The sequence below is a fragment of the Syngnathus typhle genome, linkage group LG5 (genome assembly GCF_033458585.1).
Source record: "Syngnathus typhle isolate RoL2023-S1 ecotype Sweden linkage group LG5, RoL_Styp_1.0, whole genome shotgun sequence".
NCBI classification, from domain to species: Eukaryota; Metazoa; Chordata; class Actinopteri; order Syngnathiformes; family Syngnathidae; genus Syngnathus; species Syngnathus typhle.
The window spans coordinates 1,025,395-1,045,642 of NC_083742.1; the positions used below are offsets into that span (position 1 = coordinate 1,025,395).

Genomic DNA, 20,248 nt, shown 5'->3' on the forward strand with positions numbered 1-20,248 from the left:
CTCGCGCTCTATTTGTATCAGTCCCGAATTTAGAGTGTGGGCTGTGACGACAGCATTTTTGTTATTCGCGCGCTGAGGTTTCAGATGCAGTTTTGCGCTAAAGCCACCCACAAACCTTCCCCTGGAATCCTTCCATTAAAATGAGTCGCCCAAGGAAAAGCAAGGTGGACACAGTGGCGAGCGTTTAAAAGAGAGTGGCCAATTTGGCTCGACGTACGCTACGTGATGTTCAGCCACATGAACGTCAACATCAACCCGTCACAGATCGAGGTAAACGGACCAACACCTCGGATCTCGCCTAAGAATTGCCACAACAAATTTTACTCCAGACTATGACGCACTAGCAAACTTTAACAAAAAAGACAGCAGTGTCTACAAGCCTACTGGAACCTACAAAAGGATTATATAAGGAAGGAACACAAGAACTTTAAGAGACTGCTCGTATGTGTCAGAGAGATTCTGCTCTGACAACTGAGCTGAACTTTTATCTGTTAAGATTGTGCATGGCACAACAGAAAGTTAATGTTCCATGGCTTTTTTTTCTATGAAGAACCCAGAGAGAGTTATTTAGTTATTTATTTCCTGTTATTTCTGTGAAGAACTCAGAGAGGGTTATTTAGTTATTATTTAATTCATTAATAGTGTTATTATTTGTTTCCTGACCTTTTTTCTGTGAAGAACCAGGAAAGGGTTATTAAATAACCGTTATTTGGTTATGTGTGGCTTTCTGGAAAACAATACATTTTTTAAGCTCCCCTACGATCGTCACACTTTTTCTGTTACAAACTGACACCGGCCCCCCCATCAGAGAAGAGAAAAGTTATGTGGCCCTCACAGGAAAAAGTTTGGGGACGCCTGCTATATACTATATACTATATATATATATATAAACTTTATTCTGTAACTCTCGTTATTCTCTAACTCTTTTCTAATCCCATCTAACTGCAGCCTATGTTTTTAGTTTTAATTTTTGGAGACAATTTTTAAGTTTTACAACCAGAAAAGCTGCGATTTTTACCATCTTGAGCCACACCACTGCTTGGATATTGCCTGATATTGCTCAGCTTATCAACTATCTTCGCTCTCAAAATCTCCGGCTGATTAAACTAAAGGTATGGCTTCGTGCACCACTTTCACCCTTCTTATACCCTTGCTTTCCCCATTAGAGGGACCTGTAGGTCAGCTAGAACAGAATAGTTTAACTGTAAACAGGCAGGACAGAACAGATAGCATAGGTTGTAGCCAACCTAATTGTCAGCATTAGCTCTAAGCAGCTTGCTAATCATGACGAGCCTGCTCAGACACTCAAAATATTCAACCCCTTATAGCTAGTCCCATTCCACCTCAATCTACTGGCTCCCTCACTTTAGTTATGGGTTTCTTCATCACTCACAACATTAATCTTAAAAACCGAGCCACAGTCAGAAGCCAGAGCACTTGACATCTACATCGCATTTGGAGCATTTAGGTATATGCCATAACATTTCACAAATAGTGAGTCTTATCCAGTGTTTTTACCTTGACAATGTTGCAAACTACAGCCCATCAAATGCACAGAAGCAATCACATATAGACAAATACCATAATTTTCGGACTAAAAGTCGCTCCGGAATATAGGTCGCATTAGCCATAAAATGCACAATAACGTGAAAAAAAACATATATAAGTCGCATTTCGGGGGGAAATTTATTCGACAAAATTCAACACCAAAAACAGACATGAACGAACAACAACAGGCTAAACGATAGGTATGCTAACGTGACATAAACACAAACGAAGAGCTGAGAACGGGCCTGACGTAACATTCAGAGTTATTAAAAAAAACTATTACATAAATAACACGTTTATAAAACCATCTGTGTCACTCCAATTCATTAAATCCATCGATGGTCCTTTGTCAACAATGGGTGCGCGCCGCTGATGGGGCTTGCACTTGCACCTTGGCTCGGTACCCCGTACTCCCGAAGCACCCCCCACAGATCCTCCCGAGGGACACGGTCGAATGCCTTCTCCAAGTCCACAAAACACATGTGGACTGGTTGGGCGAACTCCCATGCACCCACAAGGATCCTGCTCAGGGCGAAGAGCTGGTCCACTGTTCCACGGCCAGGACGAAAGCCACTGTTCCTCCTGAATCCGAGGTTCGACCTCCCGACGGACCCTCCTCTCCAGCACCCCTGAATAGACCTTACCAGGGAGGTTGAGGAGTGTAGTTCCCCTGTTTTTGGAACACACCTTCCGGTCCCCCTTCTTATAGAGGGGAACCACCACCCCAATCTGCCAATCCAGAGGCACTGTCCCCGATGCCCACGCGATGTTGTAGAGACGTGTCAGCCATGACAGCCCCACAACATCCAGAGCCCTTAAGAAATCCGGGCAGATCTCATCCACCCCCGGGGCCTTGCCACCGAGGAGTTTTTTAACTACCTCAGTGACTTCGACCGCAGAGATTGGAGAGTCCGGCTCAGAGTCCCCAGGCCTTCCTTCCGCAATGGAAGGCGTGTAGGTGGAATTGAGGAGGTCTTTGAAGTATTCTCCCCACCGACACATGACGTCCCGAGTCAAGGTCAGCAGCATGCCATCTCCACTGTAAACAGTGTTGACGTTGCACTGCTTCCCCCTCCTGAGACGCCGGATGGGGGACCAGAATTTCCTCGAAGCCGTTCGTAAGTCATTCTCCATGGCCTCGCCAAACTCCTCCCACGCCCGGGTTTTTGCCTCGGCAACCGCCGAAGCCGCGTTCCGCTTGGCCACCCGGTACCTGTCAGCTGCCTCCGGAGTCCCGCACGCCAAAACGGCGCGATAGGACTCCTTCTTCAGCTTGACGGCATCCCTTACCGCCGGTGTCCACCAGCGGGTTCGGGGATTGCCGCCACGACAGGCACCAATGACCTTACGGCCACAGCTCCGGTCGGCCGCCTCAACAATGGAGGCGCGGAACAAGGTCCACTCGGACTCAATGTCCCCCGCCTCCCCCGGGACGTGGGAAAAGCTCTGCCGGAGGTGGGAGTTGAAGCTCTTCCTGACAGGGGATTCCGCCAGACGTTCCCAGCAGACCCTCACAGAGCGTTTGGGTCTGCCAGGTTGGACCGGCATCTTCCCCCACCATCTGAGCCAACCCACCACCAGGTGGTGATAAGTTGACAGCTCCGCCCCTCTCTTCGCCCGAGTGTCCAAAACATGCGGCCGCAAATCCGATGACACGACTACAAAGTCGATCATCGAACTGCGGCCTAGGGTGTCCTGGTGCCAAGTGCACACATGGACACCCTTATGTTTGAACATGGTGTTCATTATAGAAAATCCGTGTCGAGCACAGAAGTCCAACAATAGAACACCGCTCGGGTTCAGATCGAGGGGGCCGTTCCTCCCAATCACGCCCTTCCAGGTCTCACTGTCATTGCCCAGGTTAGCATTGAAGTCACCCAGTAGAACGATGGAGTCCCCAGAAGGAGCATCTCCAGCACTTCCTCCAGGGACTCCAAGAAGGGTGGGTACTCTGAGCTGCCGTTTGGTGCATAGACACAAACAGTCAGGACCCGTCCCCCCACCCGAAGGCGGAGGGAGGCTACCCTCTCGTTCACCGAGTTGAACCCCAATGTGCAGGCGCCCAGCCGGGGGGCAATAAGTATACCCACACCTGCTCGACGCCTCTCACTGTGGGCAACTTCAGAGTGGAAGAGAGTCCAGCCCCTCTCGAGAGGGCTTGTACCAGAACCTAAATTGTGCGTGGAGGCAAGTCCGACTATATCTAGTCTGAACTTTTCTGCCTCGCACACCAGCTCGGGCTCCTTTCCAGCCAGAGAGGTGACATTCCATGTCCCAAGAGCCAGCTTCTGCAGCCGGAGATCAGACCGCCAAGGTCCCTGCCTTTGGCCGCTGCCCAGCTTGCAATGCACCCGACCCCTTTGGCCCCTCCCACAGGTTGTGAGCCCATGGGAAGGGGAACCCACGTTTCCTTTTCGGGCTGAGCCCGGCCGAGCCCCATGGGCGAAGGCCCGGCCACCAGACGCTCGCCTTCGAGCCCCGCCTCCAGGCCTGGCTCCAGATGGGGGCCCCGGTGACCCGCGTCCGGGCAAGGGAAAACGAGATCCATATATTTTATTCGTCATGAGGGGCTAGTGTGAGCCGTGCTTTGTCTAGCCCCTCACCTAGGACCCGTTTGCCATGGGTGACCCTACCAGGGGCATGAAGCCCCAGACAACATGGCTCCCATGATCATAAGGGCAGGCAAACCCCTCCACCACAATAAGGTGACGACTCATGGAGGGGATATATCATATAACTATTATATACTTAATAATATTATCAAACCATCTGTGCACTCTAAATCATTAAATCCATCGATGAAATTCCTTGTCCTTTGTTAACACTTTGTCAACAACGCCGCGCGTGCGCTCTGACGTCAGCCTCGTCGTTATTCCACAGATCTAGTATATAACTATATTGTAGCGTTAACAAAGTACAAGGAAAGACGTGGGTTTGGTAAACAACTCTTTATTTAACAAAACCAACTTCTAGGCGTGTGGCGGCGTGGACTTCCAGCCACGGAGTTGGAAGAGAGATCCATAGAATAGGACCGGGCGCAGTAAAAGCCATGACCGAGCCCCATCAACCGTCCCCGGACAGCCACCCGGCCGAGCACCGGCCCCCGACTTCTATCCACGGAGGTGAAAGAGAGCTCCGTAGAGTAGGACTGCGCGTGTGTAAAAGCCATAATCGTTTTTCAAACCTTCTGTGTCACTCCAATTCCTTTAAACTCTTCGTCCTCTGTGTCACAACAAAGCCGCTAATGATGCCGGTAGTACGTGGGGCCCTTCGTCATCTTCATCATCCCGTGATCAATCTTTGTTCTTTTTGTAAACAACCGCCGCGCCGCACTGCTGACGTCACTTGAAATTCAAATTACAGTAATCCCTTGCTACATCGCGGTTCGTTTATTGCGGTTTCACTTTTTTTTTTTGGGAGGGGGAAAATGTTTGAAAAAATTCACATAAGTAGCTCCTCATAAGTCGACCCCCCACCCAAACTATGAAAAGAAACGCTACTTATTAAAGTTAAAGTTAAAGTCCCAATGATCGTCACACACACATCTGGGTGTGGTGAAATTTGTCCTCTGCATTTAACCCATCCCCATGTGATTTTAATCCATCCCCTGGGGGAGAGGGGAGCAGTGAGTAGCAGCGATGCCGCGCTCGGGAATCAGTTGGTGACCTAACCCCCCAATTCCAACCCTTAATGCTGAGTGCCAAGCAGGGAGGCAATGGGTCCCATTTTTAAAGTCTTTGGTATGACCCGGCCGGGGTTTGAACCCACAACCTTCCAGTCTCAGGGCGGACACTCTACCACTAGGCCACTGAGCTGGTATAGTCCGAAAATTACGGTAATCGATTTCTGGGTTAAGCCCTGCCGACTCACTGTTAAGTCTGTCGCCCACCCAACAAATATACAGTGAGTACATTACACATTAGATAACTTTACATTAGTATTGGACCATTTTTACAATTTTATACGCATTGGAAGTGAAATTTCACTTCACTTCTAATTTCTACATTTTTCAACCGATTCAATCCATTACAAGTTAAAACTGTTCATTTTTGCCTACCTATTCCAAAACTACACAACTTTACCAAGAATTCAAAATGTTTAATTCCGAAATTCACGCCAAATTTAACAACCTGAGTGGCAACGAACGGCGTCTATATGCTCACCCTAATCAGCGGGTAACACGGGACAGACAGGTGGTGGCGATCAGCACCGATTACCACGCGTAGTTCCGTATTGGCAACCGGCCAGCAGGGCGAGAGCGGAGACGTGACACAGCCACGCAAAGGAAAAATGGACCGCGTTGCAGAAAGAGTTCGGACAGCAACAATGTGGGGGGCATGCCTCTGAGCAATGTGCTTTACTGAGGACAAGTGCTGGGTGTGCGGCTGGCTGGCGCACATGTAGAAAAAAAAGCACTGTCGTCCAGGAATCGGGACCGCGAGCATGAGCGCTGATAGTGCAGGGCGTGCCTCTGATCAATGTGCGTCACCGCAGACGTGAATGAGTTCAAGCACAGTCGCCGCCACACGTGAAGGAAGAAGCATCAACCGGTGCAGAAGGGGTGTTCCCTCTAAGCTGTGCATTTTTTGCTATGAGCTATTGTTGTCCATACAGGGCTGCCAAAATAATAATAATAAATTCTATATGTATGGCTAGGTCTGGTGCCACTGAACATTTTGAGTGGTTTAAAGTGAAAAAAACAAAAAAACTTCATAAATGACTTAGTTATCACATTTGGATTGCAACGCCATATTTTGGGACAACATCACATACATTTTGTGTTTTCAGAAAAATGGCCACTGTCAAAAAAATGGGCATGCATAAATAATTCTAATATCACCCTACAATCTGAAATACAGAAGAAAAATGAATTGTCTTTTTCTTTAGTGATATGAAAAAAACATGTCTGTGGTCCAGAATGTGCAAACACAATCTGCTGTAAGTGCCAGACTGAGGTAGGAAACAAAGGATGTACAAGTAAAGTACTAAATATTGAGAGTAACATATTTTCTCTAACCAATTTAAACCAGTTTTAGTGAATGTATTATTTCTTAGCTCGTTTGCCCAAAGAACCAGGAACCAGGACGCTGCTGCTCCTGTGACCCGACCCTGGATAAGCAGTAGATTAAGGATTAATGATGGATGGATGGACTACGTCATTATCATGTGAATGTTAATATGGAAGTGGGTGTCATAAATTAAATGGATGTGAATAGTAAATTAATTAGATGAGATTAAAATACCGTTTTTTTCCGTGTACAATACGCGAAATTTAACTACCGTATTTTACGCCCTATTAGGCGCACCGGGGTATAAGGCGCACCTTCAATGAACGGCCCATTTTGAAACTTTGTCCATATATAAGGCGCACCGGCCTATAAGGCACATAAAATAGAAGCTTTACTGCAACAAACTGAGGTTGACTAGGGTTGCGGTATGCACCCACTACCCAATAACCAACGAGCCCTCTGTAAAAAATTGCGTTTCTAAAACGATCTCCTATAAAATGATTGGAACTGACTAAAGTTCAATCTAACGCATTGGTACTACTTACCTATGTTTCCCTTCCATATCGATCCGTAGATTTACTCGAAACATGAACAGAGCAGCCTATTTTGACATGAAATAGCCTCGCGTGTATAGCAGCTATCGTTATAGCATTAGCCAGCCGCGAAAACCCATGACCCTCAGCTCGCAATCTCCCATGAGCCTCAGCAAAGTGTAAACAATCGCGTCTCTCAAACGAGCTCCTATAAAATGATCAGAACTGACTAAAGTTCGATCTAACGCATTGGTACTACTTACCTATGTTTCCCTTCCATATCGATCCGTAGATTTACTCGAAACATTAACAGAGCAGCCTATTTTGACATGAAATAGCCTCGCGCGTATAGCAGCTATCGTTATAGCAGTGCTTCTCAATTATTTTCTGTTACGCCCCCCCCTAGCAAGAAGAAAACTTTTCGCGCCCCCCCCTCCCCACCGTGACTATCCTAACTTGTCTTGTAAATCGTAAAATGTTGCACTGTCGCAAACGTCACAGAAGTAACAATGAGAGCGCCACTGCCCCCTGCTGGGAAGATGCGCAATTACACTTTATTCTAGTACTGCAAAAAAAAAGCCTGTTCCCCAGGGTCACACGCGCCCCCCCAGGTATAGCACGGCGCCCCCCAAGGGGGGCGCGCCCCACTATTTGAGAAGCACTGCGTTATAGCATTAGCCATCTGCAAAAACCCATGACCCTCAGCTTGCAATCTCCCATGAGCCTCAGCAAAGTGTAAACAATCGCGTCTCTCAAACGAGCTCCTATAAAATGGTCAGAACTGACTAAAGTTCGATCTAACGCATTGGTACTACTTACCTATGTTTCCCTTCCATATTGATCCGTAGATTTACTCGAAACATGAACAGAGCGGCCTATTTTGACATGAAATAGCCTCGCACGTATAGCAGCTATCGTTATAGCATTAGCCATCCGCAAAAACCCATGACCCTCAGCTCTCAATCTCCCATGAGCCTCAGCAAAGTGTAAACAATTGCGTATCTCATACGAGCTCCTATAAAATGATCAGAACTGACTAAAGTTCAATCTAACGCATTGGTACTACTTACCTATGTTTCCTTTCCATATCGATCCGTAGATTTACTCGAAACATTAACAGAGCAGCCTATTTTGACATGAAATAGCCTCGTGCGTATAGCAGCTATCGTTATAGCATTAGCCATCCGCAAAAACCCATGACCCTCAGCTCGCAATCTCCCATGACCCTCAGCAAAGTGTAAACAATCGCGTCTCTCAAACGAGCTCCTATAAAATGATCAGAACTGACTAAAGTTCGATCTAACGCATTGGTACTACTTACCTATGTTTCCCTTCCATATCGATCCGTAGATTTACTCGAAACATTAACGGAGCAGCCTATTTTGAAATGAAATAGCCTCGCGGGTACAACAGCTATTCGGTGACGCCCCCTGACTACAGTTACCGTAATGCTGGGAAGCAATGCGACCTTGTAATTTACTAGTCGTACTAAAACGTACTAAAACATTTTGGCAGAGCACTGTGTACAACCAGTATGGATCAACAAACTCATCACTTGATCCATATATAAGGCGCACCGGACTATAAGGCGCACTGTTGACTTTTGATAAAAATTTAGGTTTTTAGGTGCGCCTTATAGGGCGGAAAATACGGTAATTTATTGTCCTAAAATCTGGGGTGCGCATTATACATGGGTACAATTTTTTTAAATATTATTATTATTATTATTTTATTTTTTTTAAAGAAAATCATGGTACAACAAAACCAACAACAGGACTGACCGACAAAGACGTGGAACAAAAAGACAGGGTGACATTACCAAAGACAGGAACAGAAACCAAACAGACATCATGACAGTAACACATGCAATTATCCGACGGTGAGCGAGGGGCAGACAGGACTAAAATACAAAACACGTTACATTGATTGAGGTGACACAGGAAGGGAGGGGCGACGCGAACAGAAACTATGGCAACCTACACACATAGCAAAACTGGGGACGAGACATGACAAATCTCCCTCGAGATAAAACTTGAAATCACCTTTCTTCTTGTTTGTTGTAGATCGCGCATCACATTCAGCCATCCTGCCCAACACACTTAGTCAGTAAAATTCATAATTGATGACACATCGTTTGATGCGATGGTGCAATCCTTGATGGTGTGTTATTGTCAAATATGGTTTATTTTTTAATCTCCATCGCGGACCGGACGTCATACGGAGGCAGTATCACTGCGCATGCGCACTATGGATCCGATGCGCAGAACGGATGCGCAAGACACGTCAGCTATATAAAGAGCGAGAGTTCAGTTTTCCTCCTATTAGTTTCAATTCACAGTTTAATTAGCAGTTTCAATCAGCAAATAACAAAATGCGTATTACAGGTAATATTCTATTTCACAATACTTTGCCTTGTTCCTTTTGTCTCTGCTGTTCACTTCAAACACGCTCCATACGACCGCAATGCTCTCGTATCAGACGCTTGCTCGATCACCTGCTCGTTTGCTGTCACAATGTACCCTACACAAATCCGAAACATTTGTTGCGGTTTCCAAGGGTGTTTTTATTCCTCTTCAACGTCGCTCCCATACAGAACCGCCTTTTTCACGTCCGCACACCTTTTTCACATGTCCGCACTGATCGCGGTGGTGCCTTTACGGGCAGTCGAAGAAATCAACGGCAACAAAAAAAATGACATCCAGCCTAGTTAAGACCATACCAAAGACTATAAAAATGGGACCCAATGCCTCCCTGCGTGTGTGACGATCATTGGGACTTTAAAAAAAAAAATTGGGTGCGTATTATACATGGGTACAGGCTTTTTTCCAGCATCAACATGCCATTTTTAGGGTGCGTATTATACATGGGGGCGCATTATACACGGAAAAAAACGGTATATGCTATTTTGAAACCTCAGATTTGATTCTATGCCTGGGTACAATATAGAGCCGGACTCTGGACATTTCTAAGCCATTTTAAACCTAAAACGTTTCGGTATTTTAAGATTGCATATAAATAAGTGAGCGAGAGGCTTTGTAAAGCTCTTGGGAATGTGTATGGTTCAGATACTGATATGTATCTCCATTCTATTAATTCTGTTAGTGTGACTTGTTTTTTCTCCGACTGATGATGGACAGAGACAGGTAGCGGAAGCGTCTTTCAAACGTTTATTATATACAAAGAAATGGACGGAGGGACAATAACGAAAGAGTGCCTAAGACAATGTGATGGGTGCTTAGGTCGAGGACAGAGACCTGACTGTGGTAAAATAAGGGATAGTGCCCATGGCTAAAATGTACCTTGGTGACTGAGCCAACAATCATGTTGTTATAGTAAACTCAACACTCTTATTACATACACATATTACAAGATATTACTAAAACTGCAATGTTTTTTTCACCTCCACATACAATACAATGTATATCTGCTAGTGACGCAAAGATCATAATTTTTGTTTATGTATTCCCTTCAATTATTGTAACGTATTGCAAACCCATGTTCAATATTAAATGTTTGCAGTTAGTACAAAATGTTGCAGCAAGACTCCTGTAAAACTAAAGTGCAATCATATTGCCTCGAGAGACAAGTTGCATTGGCTCCCCCAGACCACTTGTGATGTGATTTCAAAGTTTTGTTAGTTATAAAACATTACACAGCTTACCATCTCCCCATCTCATTGGTTTAATATGTTCAGTCGCGAAACCTTTGTTCACAACACGTTCTTTTGGTGATTCTGCAAACGAAAATAAGTCTACAGGTTCTAGAGCATTTTCTATTTAGCCTCCAGGGTTCTGGAATAGCCTATCCACAGAAATTAGAGCCGCTCCCTCAGTAGAAATGCTTAAAACTGGACTTAAAACTTACTTTTACACTCTTGCATTGAGTTGAACTACATGTAGGCCTATTTGACTCCCACTTTTTCTTTTTCTCCTACCCCCTCCTTGCTTCTTGGGGAGGAGGCTAGGTGAAATTTACCAAACTAGATGTTGCTGAATGGATTCTGCACCGACTGGCCAGGACATGATCTGAGGTAGGCCTTCATGGAGGTGCAGCCCTGAAGATTTCCGCATTGACCATCAAATCCGGGTTTTGAGGAGGACCCAGTTCCCTGAATGTGTCTTCCTGCAGCACTTCATCTTATTAAATGGACTTTCATATTTATTGTCATTAACATTGTATAGCACCACATTGTGTTAATTGCTACCCACTTGGCATCCTTTGCAGCCTAGAAGGGGGATTTTCCCATTTATAGCCCCTTCTCAAGAAGTTTCTCATTCAGTTCTTCCTTGTCACCCTGGGGGGTTGAAATCAGGCTATGTCAATGTATTAACTGTGGGCCTGTGAAGCCCTTTGAGTCTCGTGATTGTAGCGAATATCGGGTAATGAAAGATCAAATTGATTAAATCATAAACTGATTACAGTTAATTGGTTGAATAATTAATTATTTAGGTAATAGTGGCGGAAATCTACTGCCAGCAGTACAATCAACCGTCACAAGGGCACCACATTGTTTTTCTCTTTATAGTTTAAGAAGGCGTAAACCAGGGGTGCCCAAACTTTTTCAGCTCGCGAGCTACTTTTGAAATGACCAAGTCACAAAGATCTACCCACTAATTTTTATATATATATATATATGTATATATATATATATGTATGTGTATATATATATATATATATGTATATATATATATATATATATATATATATATATATATATATATATATATATATATATATATGTATATATATATATATGTATATATATATATATATATATATGTATATATATATATATATATGTATATATGTATGTATGTGTATATATGTGTGTATATATGTGTGTATATATATATATATATATATATATATATATATATATATATATATATATATATATATAAAAACAATGTGGACATTTATTTTCTATTGAGTATGTTAAGAAAGGAAAAATAAAATACATAATCCCTCGCTCCTTCATGGTTCACCTATCGTGGCTTTTTTTCTTTTTAACAAATATTGCAGATAGATTCAGTGCATCGTGGATTTTGTTTCACACACACACACACACACACACACACACACTCACAGCATCATGTGCAATGAAGCACACAAGACAAGCAAGTGCACCCCTCCACCATCAGCGACTCCCCGATGGTCGCGGCTTTTTGCGGCGTCACTTGGAGCGCAGGGATTTGTCTGTTCATATGACATTAATGGCCAAAGGGAACATGTTGACCTGTGTCCTTGCAGCTGATCGGTTTAGCAGTTCTAACTACACTTTATCTCAGCCTCCCTTACTTTATTCACTCCATCTGCGTCAACATATCACCAGCAGATCAGACTTGCACTTCATTACACACAATCTATCACATCTCCGCTCCTCGATCGCCAAGCGGAGTAGAACTCCGTGTTTGCTTGTCAATCCCGATCGGATCATCCTGTTTGCCCGTCATAAAATTTTAAAAGTCTTGTGCGGATGCCCTCGCGCTGGGCAGCGGGGGTGCGACAGCACGGCAAGAGCAGAGCGGAGCCGTTGCACGTTTACACTTTAAAATGATGAGCCGGTCAGCGAGCTCGCGTCGTGCAGGCATCTTGTAACACAGCGGGTCAGGCAAACGAGAATGAGGTGCCAGGCGTGCGTATCAAAACAGACAAAACTGTGAGGACTGACGATTAGCAGTCCTGTATTGGCAACGCGCGCCTCAGAGGTGTAGCGCCCAGGGCGTGTGATGCCATAGGCCAGCAGAACAAGAGCGGAGACGTGACACAGCCGCGCACGAAGGAAAGTGCACCGCAGTGCAGTGAGCGTAACCGCGCACAAAGGAAAAAAGCACTGCTGTCCAGGATTTCGGACAGCTGCCGGCAATGAGCACTAAGCGCAGGGTGTGCCTCTGAGCAATGTATGGAGGCTCTCGCGCTGGGCTGCGTCAGCCGGTCAGCACCACAAGAGCGGAGCGGGGCCGTGACACATTTACACTTTAAAATGTTTAAAAATACAATGACGTACTGAAAAATAAAATTAGTCTTGTGCAGGATGCGCTCACGCTGGGCCGTGTAGGCGCCTCAGTCGGTCAGCACACAAGAGCAGAGAGGAGCCGTGACACTTTAAATGTTTTAAAAAGTGTTTAAAATACAATAACGTATTTAAAAGAACAATAGAGTGTATAAAAATGAAATTACAAAAGTCTTGTGCGGATGCACTGGGCCGCGGGATCGTGTCAGTCCGCCAACACGCAAGAGCAGAGAGGAGCCAGACTTGTTTACACTTCATAAAAGGTTCATAAAAGTATTGTGTGTATTATTGTAACAATATATTGACTCATATTTATTTTGTTATTTATTTGAATAAATAAGAATCTTTCTGCAAGTCAGTTTGACTTTAAAAAATGTACAAGTGTTTCAAAATACAAACAAAGTGTATAAAACTACAATAAAGGGTGTCTCCCCTGTGCCGGTTCCAAGCCAATGCAAAGGGTTGCGTCAGGAAGGGCACCCAGTTTAAAAATGTTGCCAAAAACCTCTCATGCGAACAATTTGGGAAAACAGATGGTTTGCTGTGGCAACCCCTGAGGAGATAAACCGAAAGGAGCCACCACCAATAGATTAATCTAGCGAAGTCACTGTGCAGAACATAATCAGATATTGATCATTCAACAAGAAACCATGTGCTCAAGAATCTTCTCCAAATTGATACATACACATTTTGTAATGGTTGACCAATGCATTTAGTACATTGCATTGCATACGTCCTGCTGGTTAGGGGAAAGGGGATTGGAATGTTGCAATGTGCGTGCCCAGGATGAGGGGGGGTGAGTTGCGATTATTGCTACATGATTAAGGGCTATAAAAATCAATTTGATTTGACTTATGCATGATGTCACAAGGGTAGTCTATCATTAAAATGTCAACAAACTCAACAAACTAAAAATAAATGTGCATTTCCATGGACGGACTATTCAAAGCAGTATCAGTAAGAGTCACCATCATTGGTTTAAAGTCCGCTTTCCAGGCGCCGCTGGGTTGGACTGGATTCTCAATATGGCTTTCTTCCACCGGGGACGGTCCATGGTCATCTCGTAGTTGAGAGTGCCTATACTGAGAGAAGTTTTGGAGCAAAACTTTTTTACAGTCGAATGCCCTTCCTGACACCAACCTAATGGGAAATTGATTTTCTGTAGGGGTTGACTCCCTTAGCCCATTCCTCTCCCGAGGAGCCCACTGGGGAGTGGTACTATTTAACCCATAGTTGGGGGCTGGTTCGTGGGCACCAGGGCGTGTCCACACACCGGTGGGCCTCCGTGCCGCACGTCTAGGGGCCAAACCTCCGAGTCCCTTGTAGTTTAGCCTGGGTCCGTGTTGTACCCAGTTACCATGTGTCGCCGCGTGGAGGCACTACATAGGGCTTGCTTTTAGAGACGCAATGTACTGGCAGAGAGAGACTTACGCACTCAGCTCTCCCGTTCGCATACTGCTAGCCAGCGGTGATGGTTGACAGTGAGAAGTGACATGCACTGGCCACTCCACCAACACACTAGACACATCATAACAACCCGACACATCATAACAATTGGTCTTATGAAGTCATGGTATCAGTAAGAGTCGTAATATCTCTACCTTTCGACTTCCTCCTCTCAGCTGATGTGTGCGACAATGCCCAACATAAATTTGAGTTTCTGCTCCTCTGTCACTAGAAATGGGTATTGTTAGGTTTAACGACAATGGTTTTCTAAATCATTGGTTCCCAACCAATCAGTTTCTACTCCTCTGTAGCTAGAAATGAGTATTGTTAGGTTTTTAACTATAATGGTATTCTAAACCATTGGTTCTCAACCACTGGGCAACACATCTATTGTCGAATTTACTTGAATCTAGCAACAGTGGAACCGAAATGTGAGCTACTTCTCAAAGAGGTGCCCGCATTGTATGCTGATGCTGGAGGAGCGAAGCGAAAAGTGTATAAGTTGCTACTGACGTTGCTTATTCAAAAAGCTGTATGCTGTTATTTACAAAAATAATAAAATAATATTAATTAAAGTGTAACTCTGGATGTCCCACATTGAGGTCTTGCTGGAAAAAGGGGGCAATAAGGTAAAGTTTGGTCAATATCTAGTGTCCCCATTTCTGTGTCCAGTCTTGCATTTGCCAAAACAATCAAACAAAGTTTCAGCCCCCTTTTCTTGTCTTCCGGGTTGGAGCAACGCTGGCGTCTGGATTGTTGACTGCCGCTTCTACCCCGAACCGTGTCCGCTATTTGTTTGTCCCCTGTCTGTTTTGTGTTTCCCGTTTTTTTTCCCCTTTATTTCTCTCGCCTTTTCACCTGCCCACCTCTGACTACGAGCTACGCTAACCAGCTAGCCAACCCACCACCGGACCCTCCTACCTCCCGGCTCTGAGCCTGTAGCTGCTTGCTCTTGGCTCGGCAAACGGCTTCAACCCAACTTTCTTGCCACTTGGCCGGCGTTCTCGGGGGTAGCACCCGCTCGCGGCGAGCTCGCCGGTCGTGGTTCGGCCGTGTGCCGCCATGACACACTGGGGCGTGCCGTTCGCACTGGTACAGTCGGGATTGACCAACACCACCACCCACCCCACCAAAATCACAACTCGGTCCACTGCTGCTTCCATACATTTCACTGCCTACCAACTGCTAGCTAACCAGCTAGTAGCCATGTCTACCATTTTATCTGGATTATTCCCAGCTGCTGTCACGTCTCATCTCCATGAATTATCACTTCTGCTACTCCGGGCTTCCATTCCACCAACTTCTCGTCCATTTGTCTACACTGCTCCTGCCTCAGCTGCCACCAAGGCTGGGATCCTCAGCCGTCGCCGCTACATCCACCGTAGCTCCGGACTATCTTTTAACCGACACTTCCCTGATGGCTCACCCATCCCCTCTTTCTGGACTACCTCTCGCCCCCCCCCCCCCCCCGTCACCTCCACCCCCCGTACTGTCAACCAACAATTTCCGCTCCCCCACCCCCGTTCCTTCATCCATCTCCCTCGCACTGCTGAACTGTCGCTCCCTCTCCAACAAATCACTAGTTATTTTCGAACTACTATTGGACAATAATTTGGATGTGCTCCTTTTCTGTGAAACATGGCAACAGCCCCTGGACTATTTTACTCTCAACCAAGCCACTCCGTCTAACTACAGCTACATCACCAAACCCCGCCTCTCTGGGCGAGGAGGTGGTCTTGCTGTCCTCCATAAGCGGTCCCTAACCATCACTGAATTGGACCTCAACCTCCCATCTATTTCATCCTTCGAATATCTCGCTTTTTCCCTCCCCAACTCTACTACTGCTGTTCTTATCTACCGCCCCCCAAAGTCACATCCGTCTTTTCTTTCTGAACTCTCTGAACTCCTCACCATTGTATCCTCAGTCTCCTATCGCCTCCTACTCATCGGTGACCTCAACATCCACATCGACCAGCCAACTGCTCCACTGACGTCTGACTTCATCTCCCTTCTGGATTGCTTTCATCTCACCCAGCACATCAACTTCCCCACCCACACCAAAGGCCACATCCTGGACATTGTATGCTCCTCCTTTCCACTCACATCCAACCCCTGTCCTCTCACCTTTCCACTGTCAGATCCAGGGCTGTGGACTCAGACTCGGGGACTCGGACTCTGTCATTTTTGCCGGACTCGGACTCGGTGCTGATTTGGACAGACTCCGACAATTAAAAAAAATAAACATTTGTGTTTATTTTTCGTGCATATTTGCTTCGCTTGAGTTCAATATGGTTTTTGGTCAAACGCGCATGCGCGTGAGGGGAAGTCCCGCAAAGGAGGAGGGACAAACAGAGCGATTGGTTTTGCTGGCTTTTTAATGAATGTCGACTGTGACTACGGGGGCCCATTAGGTCCAGAAAAGCTGACAAGACGCTTGCCAAAATGGCAATGAAAAAATGCACAGCTAAACGAATATATGACGATGAACACAGGACGTTTTTAACAGAGTTAAAGTTGTTTTTTGTTGAACGCTATGGCAAGCCATTCTGACTGATATGTCGGACGTCATTGGTGCATTTAAAAGCTTCAAATGGTCAGCGCCACTTCAGCTCACTTCATGCCAATAAGGACTTTGCAAAAGGGACTGAATTTCGCAAGCACAAGTTTGGAGACTTTGAAAAGTCAGGCAGAAAAATAGGTACAGTTTTTCAAAAAAATTACGAAGCACTCAGAGACTGTCACACTTGCATTGTTTCAACTGGCTTGGAACATTGCACGGGCTAAAAAGCCATACAATGAAGTGGAGTTCGTTCAAATATGTATATATATTTTATTTTCATCATGCTGCTGAGAAGGTGCGTAGGAATACTGTCCACAGCCCTGCTTGCTTGTTATGAAGACAAATTTAGTTGTTGCGTGCACGCAGGCAGGCAGGCGCGCACGCAACAACTAAATTTGTACAAGACCCACAATGCCCCGGGCGCAACCAAGATGGAAGAATCCTGGAGCAGCGAGAGAACAATGTTTTGCCTCTAGATTTGGGGGGGAAACGGAGCGTAAGTTAGGATCAATGCGCCTACGTTGAGTTGCACTTAGGCTAATGTTTACATTATGTACCAATGTCAAGGACGATTATGTCACCCAGTTTATATCATTGATGTGTTTCGATAGTTGTGGGGTCGTCACTAATTATTTGTGTTTAGATAAATGTCTGAGCTATAATGGTGTAATTAATTATTAAAACTTGAAAGTATCTGTTTATTGTATTCGTTTATATGTTTAATAAAGACAAAGCCATCACAAAACTGTTGTAATTATTTAGATTTTGATCTAAATTAGCCTTGAATAAAGACTAAGCAGTCACATGAATTAACAGAAAAAATAGACAGCCGGACTCGGACTCATGGTCAAGAGGCCGGACTCGGACTCGGTGCAAAAATCCGACCGAGTCCACAGCCCTGGTCAGATCATCTCTGCATCCTCTTCTCCGCCCCTCTACCCTCGCCTCATAAATCTACAAAATGCACCAACTCCTAGCGCAGTGCTTCTCAATTATTTTCTGTTACGCCCCCCCCTAGCAAGAAGAAATCTATTCGCGCCCCCCCTCCCCACCGTGACTATCCTAACTTGTCTTGTAAGTCGTAAAATGTTGCACTGTCGCAAACGTGACAGAAGTAACAATGAGAGCGCCACTGCCCCCTGCTGTAGTAAACCCGCAATTACACTTTATTCTAGTACTGCCAAAAAAAAAGCCTGTTCCCCAGGGGGCGCGCCCCACTATTTGAGAAGCACTGTCCTAGCGCAACATCAAGACTGTAAACCCAATCACGCTTTGCCAGCTCTTATCCTCTGCCCTTCCCTCCGACCCCACTTCTTCCTCCCCTGATGACCTTGCCATCACGCTCAACAACATCCTTTCTGACTCTCTTGATTCCCTAGCCCCCTGGAGAACTTCCTCTGTTACATTCACTAACTCTGCCCCTTGGTACACCCCGGAACTCCGCTCCATGAAACAAACTGGCCGTCAACTCGAACGCCTCTACAAAAGAACCCGCCTCACCGTCCATGCCGAAACCTTCAAACAACACATCTCCTCCTATCGTGATGCTCTTTTTGCTGCCAAAGCTGCTTACTTCTCCTCTCTCATTAATACCACCAACCGGAACCCCCGCATACTGTTCTCCACCGTCAACAAATTGCTCCAGCCACCGGTCACCAAGCCGCCCTCCTCTCCCGCCCTCTGTAACTCCTCCCTTGTCAACTTTAACAACAAAATTGCCCAAATTAACAGTTCTCTGACCGACACTATCGATAACTCCTCCTGCCCCAACTCCCCTGCCCTCCTGCCCCCCTTTCCTGACCTCCTGCCCTTCCCCTCTCTCACTGCCTTCTCCCTAGTCGACTCCTCCACTATCCTAGACATCATTACTGCATCCAAGACAACCACCTGCTTTCTCGACCCTCTTCCAACGACCTTAACTAAGGCCTGCCTCCCTGTCCTCCTCCCCCACCTCACCTCTCTTTTCAATCAGTCTCTATCCCTTGGCCACTTTCCCGCTGTCTATAAATTTGCAGCCATCACCCCCATCCTCAAAAAGCCCACCTTGGACCCACTCAACCTCTCCAACTACCGTCCCATCTCCAACCTTTCATTCCTTTCCAAAACCCTTGAACGTATTGTCTCCGCCCAACTCCACACCCATCTCCAGTCCAACAGCCTCTATGAACCCTTCCAGTCCGGATTCCGCCCACTTCACAGCACCAAAACAGCTCTAGTTAAAGTCACCAACAATCTCCTCATTTCTGCAGACTCTGATACCCACAACATCCTACTACTACTTGACCTTAGCGCAGCCTTTGAAACTGTGAACCATTCCATCCTCCTCCAAAGGCTGCGCCAACTAGGTGTTGAGGGCACTGCACTCGACTGGCTTACCTCGTATCTCACCAACAGAAACCAGTTCATCTCTCTCTCTGGTCACACATCCATCCTCTCCCCAGTTACACAAGGGGTCCACCAAGGCTCAGTTCCTGGCCCCCTCCTATTCATCTGTTACCTCTTCCCCCTTGGTACTGTCATCCGCAAACTCAATCTGGACTTCCACTGCTACGCTGATGACACCCAGATCTATATACGTACCACACCAAACCGTAACCCTTCCCTCACCAACTTTGAAACCTGCATCTCTACATTAAAAACATGGCTGACTCACAACTTTCTCAAACTCAACAGTGACAAAACAGAGCTCTTCCTCATAGGCACTAAATCCTCCCTTAATAAAACTGGATCCATCACACTCACCATTGAATCCTCAAACACAACTCCCTCCCCTCTGGCACGCAACCTTGGCGTTATTTTTGACTCCACACTCTCCTTCCACCCTCATGTTAGCTTAGTTGTCAAGACCTCCTACTTCCACCTCCGACGCATCGCCAAAATCCGGCACTGCCTCTCTCTCCCTGCCGCTGAATCCCTCATCCAGGCCTTCATCTCATCCCGGCTTGACTACTGCAACTCCCTTCTCACTGGAATCACTGCTCACTCACTCCATAGACTTCAACTAGTCCAAAACTCTGCTGCCCACCTCCTTACCCACACCCGGTCCCGTGAACACATCACTCCTGTTCTCCACTCTCTTCACTGGCTCCCCATTAAGGAGCATATCATTTTCAAGATACTCCTCCTCACCTTCAAAGCC

The 20,248-nt window shown here is 45.9% G+C and overlaps 1 protein-coding gene across 4 annotated transcripts in view; it reads left to right on the forward strand.

Moving 5' to 3' along the window:
- The window catches only part of LOC133153764 (ubiquitin-conjugating enzyme E2 L3), a 77,431-nt gene that overhangs the window by 44,454 nt on the left and 12,729 nt on the right, over positions 1-20,248 (forward strand). Inside the window, exons 4-5 of one of the 4 annotated variants that reach the window (XM_061277853.1) lie at positions 949-1,112; positions 11,074-11,120. The exons of 1 other annotated variant lie outside the window; for it this stretch is intronic. In XM_061277853.1, the coding sequence (XP_061133837.1) occupies positions 949-1,112; positions 11,074-11,120 (211 nt within the window). Of the gene's footprint in view, positions 1-948; positions 1,113-11,046; positions 11,121-20,248 lie in introns of those variants that run through there. 2 more of the 4 variants (XM_061277854.1, XM_061277855.1) reach the window with 2 other exon arrangements.